This window comes from Calliphora vicina, chromosome 1 (assembly GCF_958450345.1).
Source record: "Calliphora vicina chromosome 1, idCalVici1.1, whole genome shotgun sequence".
NCBI lineage: Eukaryota > Metazoa > Arthropoda > Insecta > Diptera > Calliphoridae > Calliphora > Calliphora vicina.
Genome location: NC_088780.1, coordinates 83,024,231 through 83,052,188, shown reverse-complemented (window position 1 = coordinate 83,052,188; position 27,958 = coordinate 83,024,231). Strand labels below are relative to the sequence as shown.

The 27,958-nt window shown below is 28.5% G+C and overlaps 1 protein-coding gene across 1 annotated transcript in view; it reads right to left on the bottom strand.

Annotated features, from left to right (window-relative positions):
- LOC135963256 (peroxidase) overlaps positions 1–27,958 on the bottom strand; it is a 93,140-nt gene that overhangs the window by 1,153 nt on the left and 64,029 nt on the right. Inside the window, exons 3-8 of the mRNA XM_065515034.1 lie at positions 11,080–11,255; positions 10,584–11,014; positions 9,388–10,135; positions 669–825; positions 283–453; positions 1–199 (exon numbers count right to left, since the gene is read on the bottom strand). Of these exons, the coding sequence (XP_065371106.1) occupies positions 1–199; positions 283–453; positions 669–825; positions 9,388–10,135; positions 10,584–11,014; positions 11,080–11,255 (1,882 nt within the window). The remainder of the gene's footprint in view (positions 200–282; positions 454–668; positions 826–9,387; positions 10,136–10,583; positions 11,015–11,079; positions 11,256–27,958) is intronic.

Here is a 27,958-nt window from a genome sequence, read left to right as displayed (position 1 = left end):
CTGGAGTAAAACCAGCATATTTATCGCCATTCGCATAGAAGAAACGATCACCCACTCGTGTACGGTAGAATTGTTCAGTTAATATGCACAGGAATGTTGGACCAGCTAAAGCTCCCGCAACATGTGATTCCAGTGAACCACCAACAGTAACATCAACATCCTCGTGACTGACATATAAATTCTTTAGTTTTTCAATGATCTGGAATAAATTGAAAAATACGATTAGGTTTCACTCTTAACTCCTTACTTAGTTAATTTGATTGGTGTTTTTTTTTTACATACTTGTGGATCAATAAGGTCAGCAAACTCCTCCCAGCTGTGAGCTCGTCTCAAACCGCAAAACTCTCTAAAATCATTGTAGGAGGCCAAACCATGGTCACGATTGCGTTGTATATCTATAGCTCTCAAATCGCCGCCAAATGGCATATTACGTCTAAATAAAAAGTGTTTAATCTAGAAAAACCAAGAAGAAAAAAATGCAATAACAACTTTTAGAAACTGAAAACAATCTAAAGACAATGAGAATTTGTCAACATGCATGTTCTTCGTCCATTGGTTTGCAACAATATAAAAATAAACAATAAATCATGTTCATTACGGAATAAACAAAACAAACGAACGAACGAAAGACCAAACAAATTAACCAACTGGAAATGTTGTTACTTTACCTCTCGATCAAAGTTAATGTCTGTTAATTCCTCTGGCTGTGTGGCATGACCGCGTGTTAGTGAATCAAAGTTGTCGCCAACTTCAATGATACCAGGTCGATTAAACCAGTCACTTAAACGTAAAGAGCCCAAAACAGATCGAAGTTCTGATAATAAACTGCACGAAACATGAAATAGAAACAGCACCAATCATTTATTTTGTTTTTATATTATAATTATTTTTTTTTTTGTTAACAAACAAAAGGTAAAAGAAATAACATTTTTTTTGTGTTAGTTAATTTAAGTTCATTTAGCAATGTTTTCTAGCTATTGTGTAAGTTAGTTTAAGCTGTCATAATAGAAGGGTCTCTGATATTGGTAGAAACAACTAAAGCAAAAAAAAAAACAGAAACAAACAACACACATCATTAAAGTTTGCACATTTTCACTATTTAAATGTTGGATGTGGCATTTAAAATAATACATATCGATGGCTTAATATAAAAAAGGCGTAACTCGATTTTTTGTTATTTTACAGGAGAAGGAAAAAAATTAATAAATCCATCAAATTTTAGACACAAAAAAAGTTTAAATGCTATTTTTAATAAGAAGAGACATCACATTTTACTTCTTATTTAAAATTTATTTTTTTTATTTTAATGAAGTTATTTAATATAATTATTTGTTCAATGAAATTTTTGAAAATAAAAAATTAGTTACTCCTTTTTTATATTAAGCCATCGATATACTCTCCGAAATATTTATAAGATCAAAATTGATTTTGTCATATATAGTAAATTTCGGGAATTAAAATCTTAATATATTCATGAAACTTCCTTATTTTTTTGTATTACTATTTCCTTTAGTTTTTTAATTTTGTTACTACTTTAATATTAATATTAATTAATTTAATAAATAATAAAAATAAAAAAGTTTAAAATAATTCAATATAATGATATGTATTAGAGTTCCATTAACATTAGTTAATGATTATATTTTTCCACTATCCTTTTAGTGGAAAAAAAAAATTTGCACTGAGCTGTAAAAAAGGTTTTTCACTATTACTAAATTAATTTTAGTGAAAAATTTTCTTGTACCACTACCACTATTGCTTATTGAGGCTGTTTTTTTTTCAACTCACCACTAAATAGCTATTAGTGTTATTGAAAAATTTGGCATTATCACTAACTTTTAGTGGAAACTGCAAATTTTGTGCACTACCCCCAACTCTGATGATATAAAGTCTTTAGATATAGCGCTATACAAAAATTCTTATTATACCCTTCACCTTCGTGAGAAGGGTATATATAAGTTTGTCATTCCGTTTGTAATTTCTAAATTTTTAATTTCCGACCCTATAAAGTATATATATTCTGGATCCTTATAGATAGCGGAGTCGATTAAGCCATGTCCGTCTGTCTGTCTGTCTGTTGAAATCGGTTTTCTGAAGACCCCAGATATCTTCGGGATCCAAATCTTCAATAATTCTGTCAGACATGCTTTCGAGAATTTTGCTATTTAAAATCAGCAAAATCGGTCCACAAATGGCTGAGATATGAGGAAAAAACCAAGACAACCTCGATTTTTGACCTATTTTTTTACCTATATCTGGATTACTAAGACATTAATATAGACAATATGGATATCTAATGATAGATATTTCAAAGACATTTGCAACGACGTATATAAGACCATAGAAAGTTGGACCTATAATGGGTCAAAATCGGGAAAAAAATTTTGAACCAGATTTTTTTTTCAAAAAAAAAAATTAAAAAACAAAAAAAAAATTTTTAAAATTTAAAAAAAAAAAAATTTTAAAATTAAAAAAAAAAAATTTTAAATTTAAAAAAAAAAAATTTTAATTTTAAAAAAAAAAAAATTTAAATAACAATCGAAAAATTTTTTTTTTCCAAAAAATTCAAAAAATAACTGGAAAAAAAATTAAATTTTGTTTACCTAAAAATATTTAAAATTTTGAAGTATAATTTGGTGAAGGGTATTTAAGATTCGGCACAGCCGAATATAGCACTCTTACTTGTTTTTAATAATGAATGTATCGAATTTTCTTTAGTCATATTTAAAATGTTTCAAATTTTTTTAACAACTTTGTTATTTGATTATATTTAATTTTAACAAGTAAGAGAGCTATATTCGACTGTGCCGAATCTTATATACCCTTCACCAAATTATGTATACTTCAAAATACAAATTTTAAATATTTTTAGGTAAACAAAAAAAAAATTTTTTTTCAGTTGTTTTTTTTTTTAATTTGTTGGAAAAAAATTTTTCCAATTGTTATTTTAAAAATTTCATTTTTAATTTTTATACCCTTCACCTACGTGAGAAGGGTATATATAAGTTTGTCATTCCGTTTGTAATTTATACATTTTTCATTTTCGACCCTATAAAGTATATATATTCTGGATCCTTATAGATAGCGGAGTCGATTAAGCCATGTCCGTCTGTCTATTGAAATCAATTTTCTGAAGACCCCAGATATCTTCGGGATCCAAATCTTCAATAATTCTGTCAGACATGCTTTCGAGAAGTTTGCTATTTAAAATCAGCAAAATCGGTCCATAAATAACGGAGATATGAGCAAAAAACCGGGACAACCTCGATTTTTGACCTATTTTTGATCTATATCTGGCATACTAAGTCATTAATATAGACAATATGGATATCTAATGATAGATATTTCAAAGTCCATTGCAACGATGTAGATAAGGCTATAGTAAGTTGGACCTACAATGGATCAAAATCGGGAAAAATATTTTTTAACCCGAATTTTTTTTTTATCAAAAAATTTTTTTTTGTCATAAATTGTTTTTTAAAAAAAAAAAATTTTAAAAAATTTTGTAATAAAAAATTTTTAAAAAAATTCAAAAAAAAAAATTGAAAAACATTTAGAAAAAAAAATTAAATTTTGTTTACCTAAAAATATTTAAACAAATTTATTTTAAAGTATAATTTGGTGAAGGGTATATAAGATTCGGCACAGCCGAATATAGCTCTCTTACTTGTTTTTTTCAAATTTTAAACAAAATTTTTTTTGTTGAAAAAAATTCGGGTTAAAAAATATTTTTTCCGATTTTGACCCATTGTAGCTTCAACTTTACTATGGTCTTATATATGTCGTTGCAAAGGTATTTTTTTTGTCTATATTAATGATTTAGTAATCCAGATATAGGTTAAAAATAGGTCAAAAATCGAGGTTGTCCTGGTTTTTTCCTCATATCTCAGCCATTTGTGGACCGATTTTGCTGATTTTAAATAGGCAACTTCTCGAAAGCATGTCTGACAGAATTATTGAAGATTTGGATCCCAAAGATATTGCGGTCTTCAGAAAATTAATTTTAACAGACAGACAGACGGACATGGCTTAATCGACTCCTCTATCTATAAGGTTCCAGAAAATATATACATTAGGGTGGCCCTTAATAAACGAAAGTTGGATTTTGGCCATTCTCACCCCCCAGTTTGGTGAACATTAGTAAAAAAAATCATCCTGAAAAAATTTTAGGTAAATCGGTTGGGGTTAAGACGTAAATATTGAAACATTTGACCTTTGACCTTCACGATTTAAGGTTTAGTGTTTCCCAATTTTAATAAAACTTTCAGAGTATATTTATAATTATCTGGACTATAATATTCTGAATAGGTTTTACTTAAAATTCATAACAGTAAGGAAATAAAGCTCATTCGCCAAAAAATGTCCAAATAATTGGTTTTTCTCGAAAATTTCAAAATTTAAATCGCAGGTACGGAAAAACTATAAGAGATATTTTCTTAATTTTTTCATATTTTTATTCCCTATTATATTCTCAATAAATCTCAATGAGAACATCAAAAAATTCTGAAATTTGTTTAAAAATGTTAAAATGGAGTTTTGAAACTGCCGAATAGGTTAACGGTAACCTACGAAGACAAAAACTAGTAAATATGGATAAATTTTAAGTAAAAATGAGCTTATATTTTAAAATTTATTTATATTTATTATTTATTTATATAAAATGCATTTTTCCCCTTGTAAACGCATCTCAAAACTTCAGAAGGCTTGCTGCACGTCTTAACCCGAACCGATTTACCTAAAATTTTTTCAGGATGATTTTTTTACTAATGTTCACCAACCTGGGGGTGAGAATGGCCAAAATCCAACTTTCGTTGTAAGTAATTTACATACTTATAGGGTCGGAAAATTATATTGTGGAAATTACAAACGGAATGAAAAACTTATATATACCCTTCTCACGAAGGTGAAGGGTATAAAAATATGTTACTAAAATTTAAAAAAAAACGTGCAGGAATTATCTATACAAACTTAGAGCGTTTTTACAAATACTACGTCCAATCTAAGACATCTAATCGTAGTTAAAAAAATCATTACTAAATTGCAAAATTCACATGATTTATTTTAATTTAATAACACTGTCCAACAAATTGAGACTTTTTGATTGGAACAGAATAGCGACCATATAATTCTGAAAGGGTATGTTGACTAGAGCATTTTTGTAGAATAAACTTATAGTCCACCTGGTCTGAATTTTGTTTACAGTGGGTCAAAGTTTTCATTTTTTGATCGAAGGGAGCAGAAAAAAATGTTGTAAGTTAATGTCTAAGAGAATTCTTATTGTCAGAGTTATATTGTGGAATTTTATGGGGATCATTTTTGTGGAAGATCTTAACCCTAATTAGCAAAATTACACACCACCTTGTGTCTCACATTTTTAAAAAACTCGGCAAAAATATATATATAATCCAAATAAGCTGATATTTAAAATATAAATAGCCCTAGAGAAGATCTACAAAAAATATATATACATAGTATGTAGATTATCACTTTTAGGTCAAGAGTTTTTAAGGTTTATTTATTTACTTAATTATTAGTGGTTACTTTGTCGAACGTTTATTCCTGATTAATATTATTAATTACCAGGGAAACCGGAAATATGCTCTAAAAAAAGCGTTTTAGGCGCTTTAAATATGCAGTAAAAACTTTAAAATATGCTCTTAAAATTTAAAAAATATGCTCTTAAAAAAACAAACGTTTACATAATTTTTAACCAAAAAAAATTTACTTAAATTTTCAAATAAAAATCGTTGTCTATTGGATCTGAAAACATTTGTAAACATAGAAAATGTTCTTTCGACATCAACTGATGTTACAGGAGCAAATTTAAAAGACAATATTTCTTTAACACTTAGAACGGTTAAGTTTGAATTAGACCTAAAATTTGATATTTAGATGGAGCTATTATTAAAATAGTGCTTATTTTATATTAAAACAAGTAAGAGAGCTATATTCGGCTGTGCCGAATCTTATATACCCTTCACCTAATTATACTTCAAAATAAAAAATTTAAATATTTTTAGGTGAAAAAAAATTTTTTTTTTTCAGTTTTTTAATTTTTTGGATAAAAAATTTTTTCGAATTGTTATTTTAAATTTAAAAAAAAAATTCTGTTTTTTAAATTTTTCTTTTGGTGAAAAGTCATCTATTTTTCAATTTTGAATTTTAAACAAAGGAAGTAAAAACCTGTAACACAACAGCGAAAAATAAGTAAGACAAAATTTGTTTTTGATAAACTCAAAATATGCTATTAAACAGTAAAATATGCTCTAAAAACGCAAAATATGACATAAATATGCTCTTAAAACAAATATATATATTTAAGGGTAAAATATGCAAAAATATGCACTAACAAATCGATGCCAAAATTCTTAAATAGTTCTGAAACGTGTAAATATCTTATCCATGTGCTCATTAGACTCACCAGAAAAAACATGCATTTCCATATTTTGGTTTCCCTGTTAATTACACTCTGCTACAAAATGACACTTTTTGTCAGAACTTGAAAAGCGACCTAATGGGGGTTATAGGCCTAAGTGAGGACATACTAAAACCGTTTTCAAAGATTTTGAAACACCCTCAAAATTTTGAGTTATTTTTAAAAAACTGTTTTAGGGTAGGTCGTAGTACTTTAGTACCTCTAACTCACACATTTTTAGACCGATTTGAAAATTTTAAACAATTGGAAATAGAAAATTAATTATGTATGCATAAAATGTATATTCCAAGAAATTGTTTAAATTTTTTATAAAAAGTTTAATTTTTTTTATTTTCTTCGTAATTTTTCAAATTCCACAATTTTGTTGTAATATCTTTAAATTTTATATTTTTGTTCATGGAAAATCCCAATATTCAAATTTTTTAGTTTCTAAGGTAAATGAAGTCCGAAAAATTTATAAAAATATTTCATTTTACTAAACTGTTAATCTTCTAGTCCTAAGGTTTTCACCAACTACCAACTACAAAAAGCTATATTTAAAGCTTTTTGTATAAGTATTGCTCCCTTTTGAAAAATTTTAACGTTTTTTTTTTAAATATTCCATGCAAAATGTGTTTTTGAATAAAACGTAAAAAATACTGCCATTTTTACATGTTCCAACTTTGGATGCGTGTAACTTTTTATATAGGGACGGCATAACTGTTAACAAGTTATTTTTATAGTATTCGAAATTTAATCGCAAATATTGGTGATATTTTAAAAAACAATTTTGAACCACCGTAGGATCTACATATCTAAAAAACTATAAAAAGATGGAACAAATTTAAAAAAAAATAAATAAACCTATATAACTCTTGACCTAAAAGTGATAATTTACATATGTACATATATATTTTTTGTAGATCTTCTCTAGGACTATTTATATTTTAAATATCAGTTAATTCGGATCATAAAAAGATTTTTTGTGATTTTTTTAAGAAAATTTTAAAAATGCTAATTAAGAGTAAAGTGCTTTATTTACAACTTTGGTGACCCCCACTGAAATTTTCCGGCAAAAATTTTCGTAAAATATTTGAATCCTTAGATGTCCTTTCTGAAAGGACTTTTTTGATTTTCTCAAAAAAGGGTCAAATTGATCCCTAAAGAGAGGAGCTAGAGGGTTAAGATCTTCCACAAAAATGATCCCCATAAAATTCCATAATATAACTCTGACCATAAGAATTCTCTCAGATATTAACATACAAAATTTTTTTCAGTTAGTATAATGCTCCCTTCGATCAAAATATGAAAACTTTGACCCAATGTAAAAAAAAAATTCAGACCAGCTGGACTATAAGATTATTCTACAAAAATGCTCTAGTCAACATGCCCTTTCAGAATTATAGGGTCGCTATTATGTTCCAAAAATGCTGTTGGGCAGTGTAATTTATTAAGCACCACATCCATAAACGAAATCATCACAATACCGTTGGAATTAATTTATTAATTTTAAATTTTGCTCATTACCGAGGTGCAAGCAATACTAAACTATATCTTTCCTATAGCCATGTGCAATTTTATTAAAATCGAACTATCTACGTAGTTTCATTTCCATTTTTATACTAAACTCTAATCAAAATATTACTTTTTCAAGATTAAACCCCATTTTCACAAAGATATTTTTTAACCTAAAGTTATACTGCCGTTTTTCATACAAAAACTATTTTAACAGACAGTCCACCATTAAGTTAAGAAATAGCCAGACAATAAGTTTTTGGATCGGCTGAAAATGATGGATCTCTAAGAAATTATTAAAATTAAAAGATATAAATAAAAATTGCTACTCAAGTATAAATTTTAATATGTACGTATGTGAATAATTAGTTGTTTTTTGAGAAAAATATAAGATATTATAGATATTTTGAGACCTTTCTAACGAGTCTTATTTCATCCCAACATGTTATGTATTTCTGGGGCCAAATTACCGCATTCGATATCGAGTAAAATTTATCGTAATTTTCCTATTTGAGATTATGGCATTCGATAACGAGCAAGAAATTTAGTACATTTTATCATAATCATTTTTCGATACGATAGCACATTCGATCACGAATGCGGTAATTTGGCCCCTGGAGTTATTAAGGTTTAAAATACTCTTTAACTAATTTGGGCGACCTTGACTCTCATAAAATCTCTGCAAATGCATGTTTTTGATTTTTTTAAAAAATGTTATCTTTTGTCGTCAATTAGCAATATATTTGGGGTATTCACATGGTCTGCTATTAGTCATATTGTCATAATGTCCTAATATATTATAATAGTTGTTGTTGTGTTTAGAACAAAAAAAAATATTATTTTATGATACATTATTAGTTTAGAACTTTTTTGTTTGAAACAAAACAAAAATTTAAACTATCATAGTATATTTGGACATTATGACAATATGACCAAATAGTAGACCGTGTAAATACCCCAATTGTCTCGAATTTGCTATAGAAATAGCATAAAGTATTGTCGACTAACTTCTTTCGACATCGACAACAGCAGAAAATAATCTAGAGATTTTCTGTAAGTATCGACAACATTCATATTTTTTATTGTAATTAAGAGATTTTGCCACTTCACGGTTACCGCTCTTCATAGTCATTTATTATGAGATGAAAATTAAGGTTGAATGTTACTTTACAGTCCGATCAATATTTAAATGATTTTAAAAGGCATAATGATGGAGGCTCTATGAATCTCAAGATATTATTGTAGAACTAATAGTTTTCACAGAAAAACAATTATAATTTTAAAATTTTAACGATTTGGTTTGGTTTATGTTGCTGCACAAAAATATAAGAGCATATTTTCTAAATTATAAAATCATATTTTGAGTTTTTTTTAAGCATATTTTCCAATAACTGACTCATACGAATTCATATTCCACTTTGAATATTAGTTGCAAAAATCTGAAACAGAATACTTACTCTAATCTTCCTTCAATTTGTGAATGGAAATATCTGAAAGCAGCCGTAGCATGTGAATTCAAAACAGATGGATCAATATTGTTATCAAAATCATTAACATGAGTGTCCGCTGGTACTTTATAAATTAAACGATTCTTTAACATATTTTCGGCACCCAAGAATATGGGCAACCATTCGTAATAACTAATGTGCTGATATTGACCGATATTGATTTTACGAGCCTCCTGGAACAGGGTACGATCGTCGTAATGGGGATTGAGTTTGGCCAAGGTGTCAGCAATGCGATTGTGTTCACGAAGAAGAATGGTCTGTAAAATTGTTAGACCGGGATTTTGATTGACACGAATATCGCCAGCTCTATAACAAACTTCGTTGATTTCGGTGGCATCACAATCGCCCGTAACATTTTGTGACGACGGCAGCCATTCAGCCCCATTACGTTCTTCAACAATCATCCGTCCACCTTGGAAAGCTCTTATTTCGCTATTTTGTTGTATAGAATTGCCGTAAACCAACGATAAATCCATGTAAGCCGTAACGACTGTAAGCTGTTCAGCTGGCCCTCCATGATTGTCGGGACAATTGGCATCCAAGTCCGTTAGAGTACGTACGAAATTTAAACATTCGGTGCCAACTTGGGAGAAGGCTGGGTCATGTGGTGGCACTAAAATCGCATAACATGTCTTGTCAGCCAATTCATTGCCAACTAATCGACCATCGTCGGTGCAACAACGTGTTGGATGTTTTTCTAAAATGTTTGAAAAAAATTTTATTAATCATTATGAAATGAATAATCAATCTTAAAACTTAAAACATTATTCGGAAAATAACATGCAAATTACACCAAGGAGATCAGGAAATTTGTTTGACCTTGAGCCTTAAAATTATGACCATATTCGGTAAACACATACCCTTTGGAGTCCTTTGAACATTTCCATTTTTATTGTAAAAATCAAGAAAATTTGCATGTATTCATGATGAAAATTGCATTTGCATCATGAATGCATTTTTCGAAAAATATAAATAAATATTTTTCAATTATATAGTCCAAAGGGGAAATAATAATCTTTCAAATGCATCTAATAAGACTATGTTGAAAATATGACAGTAACAATAATGAAGCTGAAAGTGACTTTAACTTCTTCGACATACCAACAAATAATTATTTAATAGTTTGCAAACATTAAAAAACTTACTCGATTGGGTACCACCAGCCTGCATAGACATATCGTGCGTTATTATCTGACCCCATTGCATATTGACTAGAGTGAAATCGGGATCGGGTACATCCATCTCTCCGAATACCACCAGCGATACTAAACGAGCATTGGGTAAATCCTGGCCAGTTATCGATCTAGTTGGGGCTGAAATCCCATCTGCGTACTTTGGTGAGAGCAAACGTCCATACCTTTGATTGGCCATGCCCAATTGTGGTTGCTCTAAATGATTGCACGAACCGTCGAGTGTACGATATGCCGATTTTTCGCAAACTGATGGAGGTTGAGCACATGTTGCTTGACCTGGTTGTGGGTAACGTGGTCCATACAATGGATTGCCGCCAGACAATGATACGAAAGGATTTCCCGGTGCTGGGGAAGTTGGTCCAAAATTATGTGGCACTTCATTTCTGTCGAATTAATAAACAAAAATTATCACAATAAACATTTAAAAAATTTTTCAAAATTAAAATACCCAATTAACGGCAATGCTAGGGGTGGAGCTGATGCTCCATATTTATAACCATGAAATCCGTTGCCATTGTGTTCGTTGTGTACTATGTGATAGCCAGTGGTGGATACTTTAACACTTGATGTTTTACTACTGACTACCAGTAGAATAAGAAGACCTACTCCTATTCTTCTGATCATCTGAAAAAGGAAAATTATAAGAAAAAAAATTAAAGATTATGATTACATATTAAATACATAGACAAAACAAAAACTCTAATTTGACTTGGGCCATCCTAATATAGATCCATACATACATATGTATGGATCTATGTATATTAGCGTCGCCCCGTTCTTATGTAGGAAAAATAAGGTCCACCCTAATGTATATTAAAGTTATCCTTATTTTTTATTTTCGATTTTCCAAAAACGAAGGGCAATTTTGTGTGAGGTTAGGATAGAAAAAATGTGACAAGAGTTTGATCAGGATCGGTTAAAAATTGACGTGCCTCCCGTGCGGCATAAAGTTCGTGAGAACGAAATTCGGGGAAAATGGATAGATAAAGGCTCGTAACTACTCAGGAGTCAACCCTAGGGATTTAAAATGTATGAGCAACTTCCATTATTTTTGTATCCCCAATATTTCTCTGGAACAAACTTACCTTTCAGGGGGTCGCCATACAAAAAAAATAGAATTTTCACGAATATTACGAAAAAATATGTACAATTATTGCAATAAAATAAAATGGTTTATTGATGTTACCCATTCACCACACACGATGCATCGCGATGGATTTCCAAGACAATTTATTCGTTAAAAATATTTATGTTCAGATACCAATTTTAGCTGACATAAAACGAATACTGTTGGCTATTATGTGCACAGATGATGGAGAAGAAAGCCTTGAAAAAAAGGAAAAGTAAGTTCAACTAGAAAAAGAAATTGATAACTCCGATGGCTCTGAACTGTTGAAGGTCCTATTCGAAAAATTGTGGTTAATTTTGCAGCAGTAAATGAGAAATTTTTGTCGAATGACTTGAGCGCTTTGGTAACTGTGAAAACTAGAAACATTTTTCAACGTTTCAACTTGTCGAATTAATTTAAACGATATCCACCGAAAACGTGTCCATAGCGCGAAGATTATCAGCAAGTATTAAAAATTGTAGAGAAAATTCACGTTCTAAACGACACTGCGGAAAGAGGCGTGATAATGATGTAGAACTACAATAAAATATTGTGCAGGAATGAAGAGGAGAAGCAATATTTGATTGATAAAAATTTCCGAATTTTGAAAAAAATAAACAATATAAATAACATCTATAACCATTTTATTGCAATAATTGTATATATTTTGTTTTTCTATTTTGGCCAATTTTGTGAAAATTCAATTTTTTGGAAATAGAGGGTATGGTATGTTGGTTCTAGTGAACACCCTAGGGGTGTCTCCAGTCCATTTCCCCCAATTTCGTTCCCACGAACTTTAAACCTCGCGTGGCACGGCATTATTTAACCGATCGAACTCAAACAATTGTCACATTATTTTTATCTAAACCAGTCACAAAATTGCCCTTCGTTTTTAAAACAGAAGATTTTTAAATTTATCCATACATTGAGGTTCCATCTTAATGTATATGGGGAATTTCATGTCAAGTGAACCAACTTTTGAAATCGATGTCTTCCGATCGGGATGAAATTTGCACCAAGGTTAGCTCTATTGGATAGTAACTCAGACACAATTTTTCAACAACATCGGTCGAGAACTCTCTGAGTTATAGGGGGTAAAATTTTGACAATTTGGTCAAACAGGGGTTTTTTCTTATCCATGTAACTTATTACCTATTGTTCTTAGCAAAATGTGTCCCAAATAGTATAGATAGCTATTTCTTCGATCTTTCGAAAAAAAATATTTAAAAAAAAAATAAAAAAATTTTAATATTTTTTTTCCGAAATCAAAAACTTTTTTGACTTTTTTTTAAAATTTTTTCTCTTTTTTTTTTTTTTTTTTCTTAAAATAAAGTTTAGATATTTTCCTTGAACACCTACTTGGTCGCTTAGTGGGATGCGAGTGGGATATCTAACAAAATAAATATTTTGTAACTCAAAACATAAAATTTTTGACTTTTTTTGCAAAATCAAAAACTTTGTTGACTTTTTTTTTTCAAAATGGACCCTTTTTTAATCTTTTTTTTTACTCAAGACTTACAATTTTTGACTTTTTTTTTTGCAAAAACGATTTTTTTTCCAAATGGGCCCTTTTTTTTAAATTTTTTTTGTAGTCAAAAGAAAGCTTAGGTCCATTCCTTTAAGATATTTTTAGTCCCTTAGTGGGATGCGAGTGGGATATCTATCAAAATAAATATTTTGTAACGCAAGACATACAATTTTTTAATTTTTTTTTGCAAAATCAAAATTTTTTTCCAATATGGGCCCTTTTTTAATTTTTTTTTTTGCTCAAAAGAAAGCCTAGGTCCATTCCTTTAAGATATTTTTAGTCCCTTAGTGGGATGCGAGTGGGATATCTATCAAAATAAATATTTTGTAACAATTTTTTAATTTTTTTTTGCAAAATCGAAATTTTTTTCCAATATGGGACTTTTTTTAAAAAATTTTTTTTTGCTCAAAAGAAAGCTTAGGTCTTTTCCTTTAAGACCTATTTTGTCACTTAGGAAGATGTGAGTAGGATATCTATTAAAATAAAAATGTTGTAACTCAAGACATTCAATTATTGACTTTTTTTTTGCAAATTCGAATTTTTTTTCAAAATGGGCCCTTTTTTAAAAATTTTTTTTTAGTCAAAAGAAAGCTTAGGTCCATTCCTTTAAGATATTTTAGGTCCCTTAGTGGGATACGAGTGGGATATCTATCAAAATAAATATTTTGTAACTCAAGATATACAATTTTTGTGTTAAAACATTTATTTTGATAGATATCCCACTCGCATCTCACTAAGGGACTAAAAATATCTTAAAGGAATGGACCTAGGCTTTCTTTTGAGCAAAAAAAAAATTAAAAAAGGGCCCATATTGGAAAAAAATTTTGATTTTGCAAAAAAAAATTAAAAAATTTTATGTCTTGCGTTACAAAATATTTATTTTGATAGATATCCCACTCGCATCCCACTAAGGGACTAAAAATATCTTAAAAGAATGGACCTAAGCTTTCTTTTGACAACAAAAAAAATTTTAAAAAAAGGGCCCATTTGGAAAAAAAATCGTATTTGCAAAAAAAAAAGTCAAAAATTGTAAGTCTTGAGTTAAAAAATATTTATTTTGATAGATATCCCACTCGCATCCCACTAAGCGACCAAAAGGGTCTTCAAGGATAATATCTAAGCTTTTGTTTGACCTAAAAAAAAAGATTAAAAAAGGGTCCATTTTGAAAAAAAAAAGTCAACAAAGTTTTTGATTTTGCAAAAAAAGTCAAAAATTTTATGTTTTGAGTTACAAAATATTTATTTTAATAGATATCCCACTCGCATCCCACTAAGCGACCAAGTAGGTGTTCAAGGAAAATATCTAAACTTTATTTTAAGAAAAAAAAAAAAAAAGAGAAAAAAATTAAAAAAAGTCAAAAAAGTTTTTGATTTCGGAAAAAAAATATTAAAAATTTTTTATTTTTTTTTTTAAATATTTTTTTTCGAAAGATCGAAGAAATAGCTATCTATACTATTTGGGACACATTTTGCTAAGAACAATAGGTAATAAGTTACATGGATAAGAAAAAACCCCTGTTTGACCAAATTGTCAAAATTTTACCCCCTATAACTCAGAGAGTTCTCGACCGATGTTGTTGAAAAATTGTGTCTGAGTTACTATCCAATAGAGCTAACCTTGGTGCAAATTTCATCCCGATCGGAAGACATCGATTTCAAAAGTTGGTTCACTTGACATGAAATGCCCCATATACGTTAATGTATATACGTTTGCAGCTGACCACAAATAATGACCAAAATTGGTTTTAAAGTAATGTACGATTAATTAATTTTTCTATACTTTAGAAAATCAAAACCAAGAAAAATGTATTGCACGTTCATACTTCATCAGATAAAAAAGATAGAAATACAAAACATTCGGGCGCCAATAAATCTGCTAAAATATTTGACATGCGCGAGCAAGATGAAAATGTAGAAAATTTGATTTATTTCAATTGAAATCAATTGCATTTTAAATGCATCCAATCATCAAGACACAACGTCTGCGAAGAATGTACTTCAATAGATACATATGTATGTATTTATGTACATTTAAAATGATTTTTTTTTTCATTGCATTTAATATTTTTTATTACATTGATATCAAATTACAATAATTAAGCAATAGTTGCGGAATTTATAAACAAAATCCTTAAATCGGCGAAATGTATTTGATGATTTTTGATTATTACGATAATTACAACAGCTGTAATAAATGAAGAATGTATCGTAATAAATTTGCAAATAAAATTCATATTAGTGCTGCATACTAAATGGAGGTTAAATTTATTCGACCCATTAGGTGTATTGAACTATAAATATTTTAAGGAAATCTCAGAACTTGTCCATTATTGGAAACAATTTATTAAAAAATGTGATTAATTACATCTAAGAATTTGTAAAAAAAAGTGGTCCTATTGTGGATAACAGTTGTTTTACATGGAATGCCGATGAGTCCAATAATGTCAGGCCGATTGAACGCCAGAATCTTTAAACCAAATTGTCATATAATTCGAATTTCAAAATGGTAAGTCTATAAATATAACGATGGCTATATTCAATACCATTTATCTTAAATATTCACGAAAAAGAGTTTTTGATGCCAATCTATTCAGGATTCGAAATACATATCGTCACCTAAAATGCAAAATAAGGTAACATCATTTCTAAAATGTTTAAAGTGATGGGCAAAAAACCATTGAAAATTTAAAAGTATCTATGATATAAACTTAATTTCTTCCATTTTGATCATTAAACATAATGACAAACACATTTCCAAATGTAAGTTTTGCTTTTATTTGTTATTTCTTAACTTCATTATCTATCAAACATTAGCTTTTGCTATTTTTGTTGTTACGTTATTTTGCATTTTAGGTTACGATATGTACTGTTAAACACCTGAATTCAATTTAAAATTAACGTCATTCTTATATCTTCCAAGTGGTAGGAAATGGTAAAATGTATATTTTGATAGATTACGTTGATATACCTTTTCGAATAAAATCATATTGAACTGTAGCCCTTATTTTAATTCAGGAAAGCTTACACAAAACAAAGTTTCAACATAAATGGTATGATTTGATTTCTTTGATTTCCATTCATAAATTTTGTTTTCAAATGAAATATAGAAGGTTTAAAAACAAATATCGCTCATTTGCTGCAGATAGGAGACGTATTTTTAGTTTTTAAATCGATATATATCTTTTAATTTTTAAGGAAATTGTTATTTAAGACAAATTTTTGGTGGTCTGGTGGATATGAAAACATAAACAGCAACACTCAACTAAATTAATACGTTGTTGCAAGTAATAATATGTTATGAAATTAGGACAAAGTGCTTCTATGTCGATTTTTAGAAGCTAGTTCACATGACTTTGTCAGTTATTAAAACAATTTATTAAATATAAAATGATGCTATTGACCCGAAATGCGGGGTTTTCTTTATACACTTCACCTTAGTGAGAAGGGTATATACATATAAGTTTGTCATTCCGTTTGTAATTTCCACAGTATAATTTTCCGACCCTATAAAGTATATATATTCTGGATCCTTATAGATAGCGGAGTCGATTAAGTCATGTCCGTCTGTCTGTCTGTTGAAATCAACTTTCCGAAGCCCCCAAATAACTTACTCGATTCATACATCAATATCTCCGGAATTCTTCCGGATCGGTTGCTATTTAAAATCGAGAAAATCGGTCCACAAATGGCTGAGATATAAGGAAAAAACCAGGACAACCTCGATTTTTTACCTATATCTGGATTACTAATTCATTAATATAGACAATATGGATATCTAATGATAGATATTTCGAAGACCTTTACAACGACGTATATAAGACCATAGTAAGTTGCACCTACAATGGGTCAAAATCGGAAAAAATATTTTTTTAACCCGAATTTTTTTTTCACCAAAGTTTTTTTTTTCGCTAAATTTTTTTAAAAAACCAAAAAATTATTGAAAATTTATTTTAAAAAAAAATTCGAAAAAAATTTTTTCCAAAAAATTAAAAAAACAACTTTGGAAAAAAATTTAAGTTTTGTTTACCTAAAAATATTTAAAATTTTGAAGGGTATATAAGATTCGGCACAGCCGAATATAGCTCTCTTACTTGTTGAATACGTTGTTGCACAAATGAGCGATATGCATTTATATTTTTATGTTCAAAAATGTTTGAAATTTTACTTTGATTTTTTTTGTCTTTTAATAGTTTCTACATTATGGGGGAAGAAACCTATATACCAGAATTCAAATCTATAAATTGATGTGGGATTGAAAATATACTAAATACTAAAGAGGAAATGTAGCTCTTGTCAAGCCATTAACAATGATGTGCGATATATTTTGATCGGTTTTCAAATGACGACGCAATATACTTATAAAAAACGAAAAGGACGGTATTTTCGGGTGTGTATTTTATATGTGGACCACCGACCCTCTCTAATACATATCTCACCCATCGTCTGATTGTTTATTGAAATAAATGTAGATATATTGTTTTGGCCATAATGTTTAACAAAAGGTTTAACGTCTCCAGTTATTTTTAAAGCCACTTTAATCATTTGATCTACAAAATTTTTACATTTATTAACAAATACTCGTATCTGCAGTAAAATTTAAAAAAAAAACTTACATAAGTAAACTTTTGATTGAAAAATAAAACAAAAAACTTAATATTCACATAGTAAATTATATGAATATAGGAGAATTCAATTACATACATTAGAGTGGTCCGAATATAATTTTTAAAGACAAATACCGCTCATATCATCCGAAATATCTTAAACAAATTCCAATAACCTACGAAAATTGAGACGCCATGTTACATGACCACACCTAAAGCTGATGATCTTAGAAATGCCATAGCGTCATAACGAAGAATTTAAAGATCGACAAATGCTATAAAATCGGCACATCCCTGGGCAACACCAATCTCTGCAACACTGAACACTTGTGAGAATTCAATTACATACATTAGTGTGGTCCAAATATACTTTTTAAATGCCGGATAAAACTGTCGCCGTTTAAATTTTTTTGTTTTAAAAAATCATGAAAATCGAAAACGGCAGAAATTGTACAGGTTTTTGTAAATTGGAACTTTTTAAGTTTACTTCAATAATATCGGACTAACCCTTTTTGAGTTATCATAAATTATGTGAAGAAAAAACATCTACAAAAATTCGCAATTATAGAAATAAATTTAAAAAAAATCTATCGTAGAATTAAAAAATTTTACAATTTTTGTACTTAGGTAACCATGATGCATCAAATCTATATAGTGGTTAGTGAAGCCTTTTTTTGCTGTTGACCTGTGTAATTTTTTAATTGCTTTGTTTTTGTTTTCAAAATATTTTTGCTTTGGAATTGAAATAAGTTTTACTAATTCTTAAGTCAAATCGTATTCAGTACCTTGGTTTAAGCAGTTTGTCAACATTCAATCGATTTCCGGCACGCGTTCTCGTTAACCGAATGAGCTTAACTGTTTGCATTAGTAAGTTTTAGATACTAAATAAATATGATCCAAAATATCTTCTTGACGTTGCAAACATAATGCGGACAATGTTCATTAGCCCGAAAATTTGGTTACCATTCTAATGTTCACAACTTTATATGCTTTACATCATTTTCAATATATGCTCCAAATTGTAGCAGACAACATGCAAGCATCGTCCTCCACAAAAATGCACCACAAGTGTTTTTACTTTTTAAACATATTTTATCGTCCGTATTGCCGTTCGTTCAATTAATTGATCACAGACATAAATAAATAAAAACAACAATCCAGCAGCCACAACATAGTAAGCAATAAAACAATGATTATGTTTTTGCCTTTTGTTGCAGCACGGCTTGGATACTCGTACTATTAGAATGTAAAGAGAGCAACAAGCAGCCTCTTGGTATCCATTGTCATACATACATACCATCGATGCATGTTTATAGGTTTGCTTGATCTGTTATGTATAACTAAACATAAAGCATATGGTGGCAGTAAATTCAATTTAAAGCGTTTACACTTTACTTCATCATGGAGTGCAAACAAAAGCGTCCATTGATATTTATTAGGAGTTGCAAAGTATGTCATTGTTTGCAATCATGGTATTGTACAGTGACTAATAAAAGTGAAATTATTATTAATACATATTCAGCCCAATTATAAATAAAAATTCCCCGGAAGTTTTTCCCCTTTTCTCATTTTTCCTATTCAAATTCGATGGGAAAAAACTCCAGGGGAACAAACTCCCGCGGAATTTTTTATTCATAATTGGGCTGATTATAAAATATCTATTTATGTATACATATACCATAAGTAGTATTCTATGATGTTTAGAGGCGTTTCAAAGCAAATATTCCTTATTTAGAACAGTTACCATTATTTATTATAGATTTTATCTTTGTTCAACTAGTGCAAATTTGAGTGTTATTGTGCTTATGTTTATTATTTACTAGCTAAAACCAGGTGTGCTTCGCTACCCGTACCATAATGCTATACAATATATTTAGTATATCTAAAATTACTTTCTAATGTAATAAAAAGTACATCATTTATTTCATATTCCTATAAGTCTCTGGGTTTACTCGCAAACATGCAACTGAAAGCTGTTCATATGAAAAACATAAATTTTCTAGACTTAGTCCGCAAACTTGCGGACATTTGCAATTGACATTGCAAATGCTAAGCAAATAAAAAAAAGCAATCGATTGAAATCAATGGCATTTCTGAAGTTACAATCGGAATACGTGCAGCAATACATCTGTCCCTTTATATTTCCCAGTTATAAAGGTCGCCCGATTAGATTGTTCATTAATTTCCTTACTATAAGTCAATTGTCATTACTAGGGGGCGGATTTTCATGCATTTATTATTGGAAAATATGCGCCTAAAATATGCTTCAAAAAAATCAAAATATGACCTAAAAAGTAAAAAAAATATGCACTTATATTTTTTTGAAGAAACATAACATAATTATCTATGGATTTCGCAATGTCCAAAAAATACACAACACTGTTCCCAGCAGTTAGGACTCTTTAAATTGTACCAGGAATTAAACAGTTAAAGTTCTAAAATTATATTTAAAATAACTTTTCTTCTGAAAAAAAAGATTGATATATTAATTGTAATATCTTGGTTTGAATACTTGTTTACAGCCATAATCTTTAGAGCTTTTATATAGTGAATTTCTTTTAAAATCATCAATATTTACATCGTGCTGTAAAGTAGCATCCAACCTTAATTTTCATCTCGTAATAACCCAGCAATTAAGTAAGTAGTAAATGTATCCCTTATAGACGGTTCTTGCCAATAATGTCTGATCCAAGCTGACTCCAATTTATATATTTTGGGTCATTTGACATGTATGTGCTATTTGTAATGCAGAGCGAAGTCAATTGGTTACTTTATACATCCTATGTAAGTAACTCTAAGAATTCTATAGTGTAGTCACTTCAAACTAGAGTATATAAAACCGAAAACCGGTTTTTTCATCTTTGTAAACTCCATCGGTTTCAGTTTTTTTATCTTTTCGGTTTTTTAGACAAACCGGTTTTTGTAATACGGTTAACTGGTTTTAATGAAATATATTTTCTAAAGCTCATTCAAAAATATTTATAAAAAACTTTGATACCATTTTTAAAAATATTGTTTTATTTTATAGAAAATTGTAACATTTGACAACATTTCGTAAAAGTTATAAAATAATTGCACAAAGAATTCAAAAATGCTATATTTCCATTAAATAAAAATTAACCGGTTTTTTGAAGAGAAAAACCGAAACCGCTTAACCTGTTCTTTTAAAAGACAATAATCGAAACCGGTTTTTACAAAACCACACCTTTTCGGTTAAACCGGAAACCGGTTTTTTTTAAATTTGCCGGCTTTTTGGACACTCTAGTTTCCAATCATGTCATAATGTCCTAATATTTCACGACTGGGCGGCTCGGCTTAACCGACTCTAAGGCGTTCGGCGTTTTAACACAATAAACATAGCATGCAGAGTAGTATTATTTTAGGAAATTTAATGCTTTAAAGGCAATAACAACATTTTTAAACCATTGTGAAATATTAGGTCAATTTTCTAGGTCAAATCAATCCACCAATCTGAATTGAGTTTTTGTTAAATTTTCAAGGTACTTTAGTTGAAAACACACATAAGTATGTGTATACTATCCGAAAACTTTTGTTCATCACAATAAGTTTTCTTACGTAGCATGGTTCAGCGATACAAATTTATGCGATATGCTCCATACACTGACACAGTGGCATACAAAATTATTCTAAATTGACTTTGGAGACATCTTGCGTCGACGTTGTCTTTTTTCAGCTGGGGTCATTTATTTATTCGTGGTTTTCTCGTTCGTTCGATCGTTCGATTTGTTGTGGTGTATTACTATTTTTGCACTATATAAATTTAAAGTGGCAAGAAAAAAAGTTAACCTACTCGGGTTTTTCGTAAATTTTTGTTAACAAGATGAATTGAGCAGTTATTTATGTTCTTGTGGACGACTGGACATTCACATGTTAGTATATCAAATGTATGTCATTAAATTTTTTATGCTTTTCGAATAACTTTGTTTTAAACATAAAAAACCAATAACACATATTTCAAAAGAAAATGATCTAAACCGAATATTGAAAATATTGCAGCACAACTTGTCTTAGAATGAGCATTAATTTTTTTTTTTATTTACACCATTTACAAAACATATATGTAGATACATATTTAATTGATTTAGTAATGCGATGACATACATAATGCTATTGCTATACATGTCAAAATACCTATTGGCGTTTTTTGTTTTTCATCCATCCATCACAATTATTTTAGAGTTTAGATTTTTATCTGATGTCAACATGGTTTTTTCTTATATATGGGCAATTCCACGAGAATGACTACCACGACTGAAAACCTAAAAACGTTTGAAACTTTTTTTCAAGATGATTTGAATAGGAGAAAACACTAAAATATTAATATGTGTAAGTATTTAGAGCTTATTACAACATTTTATTGGCAAAAATAATAGTTTAAACTGACTATATTTAATTTTTTAATTTAATTTTCATGATTTATGCTAAAATTGCGGCGAAAACTAAGCTCCCAATTAGCATATAGTTTGAAATGAATTTGACTCTGATTGTGTATTTGCTATTATAAAATTGTTTATTGAAACCGAATGTATATTTTGTATTAATTTTTTAGTTTTTGTATACATACATATATTTACAGAATATATATTGTTTTATTATCATAGAAAAATCTGTCACGTACGATATTAAATTTTATTTATTATGCAAAGATTGGTTTTATTTAAATATGACGGATTGTAAAGGAAAAATATTTCGTATAGTGTAAGAAATTAAAAGAAAACATAACGCCTTTCACGATTCGAAAATTTTCGCATATTTATACATGTACCTCAAAATGAGTTCCGTTTTATGTCACGTACGATATACCCTTATTTCGCTCGATATTTTGGACAACAATGTTTCGAAAGAACTTTTTATTATTTTAAAATATAGTACCCTCTGAATGAAACATAAAGACCAAATTATTTTTCAGATACTCTTATTTTTGCAAAATCTATTCCACTCTATAGACGTACAAATGTCACGTACGATGATATGGAATTGCCCATATGTATGTAGTACCTGTATTGAACATATAAATTTATAGTGTGTTTTTATATGAACCGTAAATTTTTGAATATATTAAAGATTTTTGTTTTATCACGTGCCCCTAAATCCTTTCATATTACGGGAATCGAAAAAATACACATGTTTAATGTAGAAACTATACTTGATAATTTTTTTATCTTGACAACCATTTTGACGTTAATCATGATAAAAAATTATCCGGTATAGACGGGGAGTAAAGGTTGAGTGAATTTTACTACGTATTAATTCAATAAAGTTAAATAATTTGGTTAATTGGTATTGGTTTTATGAATTGCTGACATATTTTTTTAATTCTGAATTAAGTCTATAATTTAATAAATTAATTAATTGGAATCTCTGCCCGTAATATTGTTATAAATTTATTTAAAACTTTTTGCAACGTGTTTATTTAAAATCAGCAAATTATCTAAACATCCCTAAGATTATATTTTGAATTTAAAAATTTTAAGTTCAATATTTTCATTTGAAATAAATAAATGGTACTGTATAAGAATTGTTGTAAAAATTAGAATTTAATGTTTATTTATGAATTTTTAAGAAATAATTTCAAAAAATGTTTGATTAAAAACTAAATTTTCTCGAAATACGCCAATTTCAAATCGGTCCCCACAATATATATAACAGTTTTGGATTTACATCCTCATTTAGCACTTATTAGAATCAGGACCATTTTTTTTAATTGAAAATACAGAATTTTTTATTTAATTTTTCAAAATTTATTTGTTTTATAATGTTTAAATGTTATAATTTATTGAGCTTTAGGTAATTTTTATTAATATAATAAAAAAGTGACCTAAAAGCTCAATAGATTATAATATTTAAACATAATAAAAAAAGTCAAATAAAATAGAATACAAATTTGTTTTATAATATTACTAATATGAACCAAAGCTCGAAATCTTAAATAAAATGTGCAACCTCTAAACGTTATCCGATTTTGCTCAAATTTTCAGCATTACGTTTTTTAAATGGAGTATCAAAAATGCAAAAAGGCGCTACCCTGGTTTACGTATAAATCAGTAATAAAAATAAATGTAAATTTTAGAAATGTTAATAAAATCAGGTCATTTCCATCTTAACAGTATTTTATGAAGATGTAAGTAACTACAAAAAAGTATGCTTAATTCCTTTTTTCTTACTAACTTATATTGATATACCTAAACGGTGTTAAGAATCATTCCTAGGAAGTTCATATGTTCTAGAAAGTTGTTTATTGAGATCTTAGGTACATTTTTGTAGTGGATTGTTTTCTTTAATTTTGAACGGTTTGCCACCTATGGACCTGAACAGGGAAAAAAGGTAAAGAAAAATCGAATATTTTAAAGTGTTTGCGATTTTAATCTTGAAGATGAAGTTTTTTGATTTTATATGTTCACAATATATGACAAGGACTACAACTTTACCTCAGAGAGGATATAAAATTCCGAACGGTTTGCAAGATATGAGCCTGAGAAAATTATCACTTTTTTTGCAAAAATGACACCGAGGCCCCAAATCTTTGGGGGCCCATAAAAAAGTGCATGACTTTTTTGGCAATTTATCACGTAGTGGTGTCCGTATATGGTTATATTTTTTCGTGTTGCACTGTGTTATGTATGTATATGAAAGAAGGAGTTTAACTAAAGATATGTGATAATGTGAAGCAAGATCGGAAGTTTAATAATAGTACAGGAAATAAAATGAAATAAAGGTTTTTGACAATTGAATTTAATCTTTGGCAGGATGTAATATTCTGATGTATTTTGTAAAAAAATAAAAAATAATTTTCAAAACTATTAATTTAATTAATTGTCATATAGTAGTAGTAATTATTAAATAATCAAGAAATATTAGAATATTTTACACTAAGAAATTTTTTTTTTATTTTACTCCTATATTTCTTACTTATGTATGTATGTATGTATACATGCATGTACATTCTATGTAAAATGTATTGTACATAAATATGTATATGAATATATAATATCACGACATTAAACAATTTAAATTTAAATTCAATTTCAATATGTGTAATTTTTTTACTGTGAACACGGTAGTAGTAAGTTTTTCTTAATTATTAAATAAATAAAAAACAAATAAAAACCAACAATAAAGCCAACATTAAAATAATAATAATAATGTCTATGTACATATTTGTGTGAATGCATTTATGTTTGGGTATGAGATTAAATATTGCAGCTGTAGCCTTGCAACATGATAAAGGTAAAAAACAAAATAATAAAAAAAAATTCATTCTGTATTTTAAATAAGCGCTGTTGTCAAATGTTACTAGTAAAACAAAGAAATCATGCACAACTAATGTTCTAATTTCTATCCACGAGGGCGTTGGGAATTTGTGTTTCATTGTGGTCAATATTCAATTGTCAATTGCAATAATATTAAATATTCGCCTATAGCGACTATTATAGTAAGTATTCCGGGGAAATTTTTTTTTGTGTTCATTTGCAACATAAATAATTGAAGCAAACATTAGTAATAAAAAACTACTTTTTCAATAACAATTTTTATTAATTTGCAATAGTTTTTAGTTAGAGAACAGCAAATCTGGTTGTTATTTGCAATTTAAGCAGTTTCAAACATATTTATCACATTGCAACATTTGCCAACACTTATGCTACGTTCACACGTTGATTTTTAAGACCATAATTTGTTTTACAGAAATTCAAATCGTTCAAGAGTTTGTATAAAGTTTGTTTGCGCATTTCCGTATTCAATACAAAATATGCACGTTAGGCCGTCTCACAAAAAATATCATGTATCCCCCAATATTTTGGATCAAGGGATAACCGTTCTTCTCAATATAAAGTGAATCAGTCGCTTTTCTTTTATTTAAAGTAGTTTTTATGTTAAACTGATATCAATTAACCCATTAAATTTTTTATAGCAATATATACCCAATTATGAATAAAAATTACCCGGGAGATTTTTACCCTTTTCCCATTTTTCCTATTCAAATTCAATGTTAAAAATAAGAAAAGGGAAAAAACTCCACCAGAATTTTTATTCATAATTGGACTGATAGAGATTAATAAAATATTATTTATAAACTAAAAAACAATTTAATATGTTTTCTTAATATTTAAACGATCATCATTTGCATAAACATTTACTTAACTTTATTGAGAGATGTTAAACGACAATATTTTAAAATTAAGGTTGCGTTTGAGATAATTTTAAATCAACGCCTTTGATTTGCGCTAACTACAGGTTAATATTTTATTTTGAATAGTGCGGCTCGAATTAGTGTTACACTTGGTATTAAAATACAATGCTGCATAAGCTCTGAAGTTAATATATTTATTTTCAAAGGAAAACAATTTTTTCAGTTTTTCAAAACAGATTTATTAAAAATCAATAACATATGTAAATTAAGTTAAAATGGAATTGATTTTAAAATTAATTGCGAGTAAACATTTGTTTGAATATTTAATTTGGTTGAATTTTCATAAAAAGGAATTATATTTCGCAGGATGCCTTTACTGATGTGTAGGGTAAAGTCTATTTGCAAAGTGTTCAATTATATTTCAAGGTGTTCCAATTTGATTCGTGAATAAATGTTGTTAAGGCGACTGCTTTAAAAATATTCATATGTACATACATATATTGTTATCTATAGGTACAATATACTACATCTGTATTTTAATATTTACATAAAGTGATTCCGGAATGGATTGCTTTAATTTAAAGTGCACTAACACACGCCACAATTCCACAATTGTTCAAACATGATCGTATTTCAATCCAGCAACAAGTATAATTCCTGTTTAATAAAATTAACGTTAATTTGAAAAAAAAATATACAACTCCAAGGCAATATAAATTTGTATAATTTATATATGTCGCAGAATGTACTAATTCCAGTATGATCGTCTTTTTTGTTTGCAAGTGCATGTTTGACATTTAATTTAATTTATTAAATTTTGTTCTAACTCTGCACCATTAAAATAAATCATGTATGACCGGCCGGCTGCTATTGTTGTCAATATTAGCCGTTAAGTAAATTATTTATTTGAAATCAGCGATTCAAAGTTAATATTTATATATGTACGAATATTAAGCAAATAAATAAAGTGATTATTTAAAAACAATTTACACGACCTTGACCACAACGAATTCTGTGTTCAAAATACGGTATTTGTTAATAGATTTATGTTAATTGTCTTTGATTAAATCACAATTGGTTTGCTGTTAGTCACCCACCTAATTGCAATTAAAATCAATATCTTGAAATTTTATTGTTTCTTTGTTTAATTATTTGCAGCAATAAACAAATATTTTAATGTTTGTTTTAAATTTTAAAACCAACAAACAAAATAATAATTCTGATCAATTCTTTCGAATTGGATTATTAAAAATTTTCCATTAAACCGCGGAGTAATTGTTGAAAATATGCAACAATGACTTAAAACCTTGGACGATTTTAAATGATATTATTTGTTTTTTAAATGAATTTAATAAAGCAAATATTTATGCCACTATTTAGTATATACTAATAATTTATTAATTTGACTTCCTTTCAATAGATATTTAAAACACATTTACCATTTGCTAATTGGTTAATATTAAATTAAACTTAAAAACATGCAACTTGTTGAACAAAAACATACAAAAATAATATTAAAAAGTTAAATAAAGTTCAGTGCCACACTCTAGTATTTCATACTCGTTGTTAATTTATTTAATGAAGTAATCAAATAAAAAGAAACAACACAAAATAAAGGTTACAAATTTATTAAATTCCTTAACTGCTTAACTGAAGGTAATTTTAAAAACTCCTATTGAACACTATTCACATTAATTTTTATTAAGTATTCTATTCTATGGGGCTGCTGTTTGTTGCAGGGCGTTAGAAATGATTCTCTACCAGAATCAAAAAGCATTCCACAAATACCCTATTATATACCATTAGTCATTGTATTCCCCTGATGAAGCAGAAAATATTCTCTGACATACAAACTAATCGATAGTGGAATTGTCGAAACGGCCCCATAGAATGCTTCACAGTTTCTAACTCGTCTTCTTCCTCACGAGTCAGGAGTAG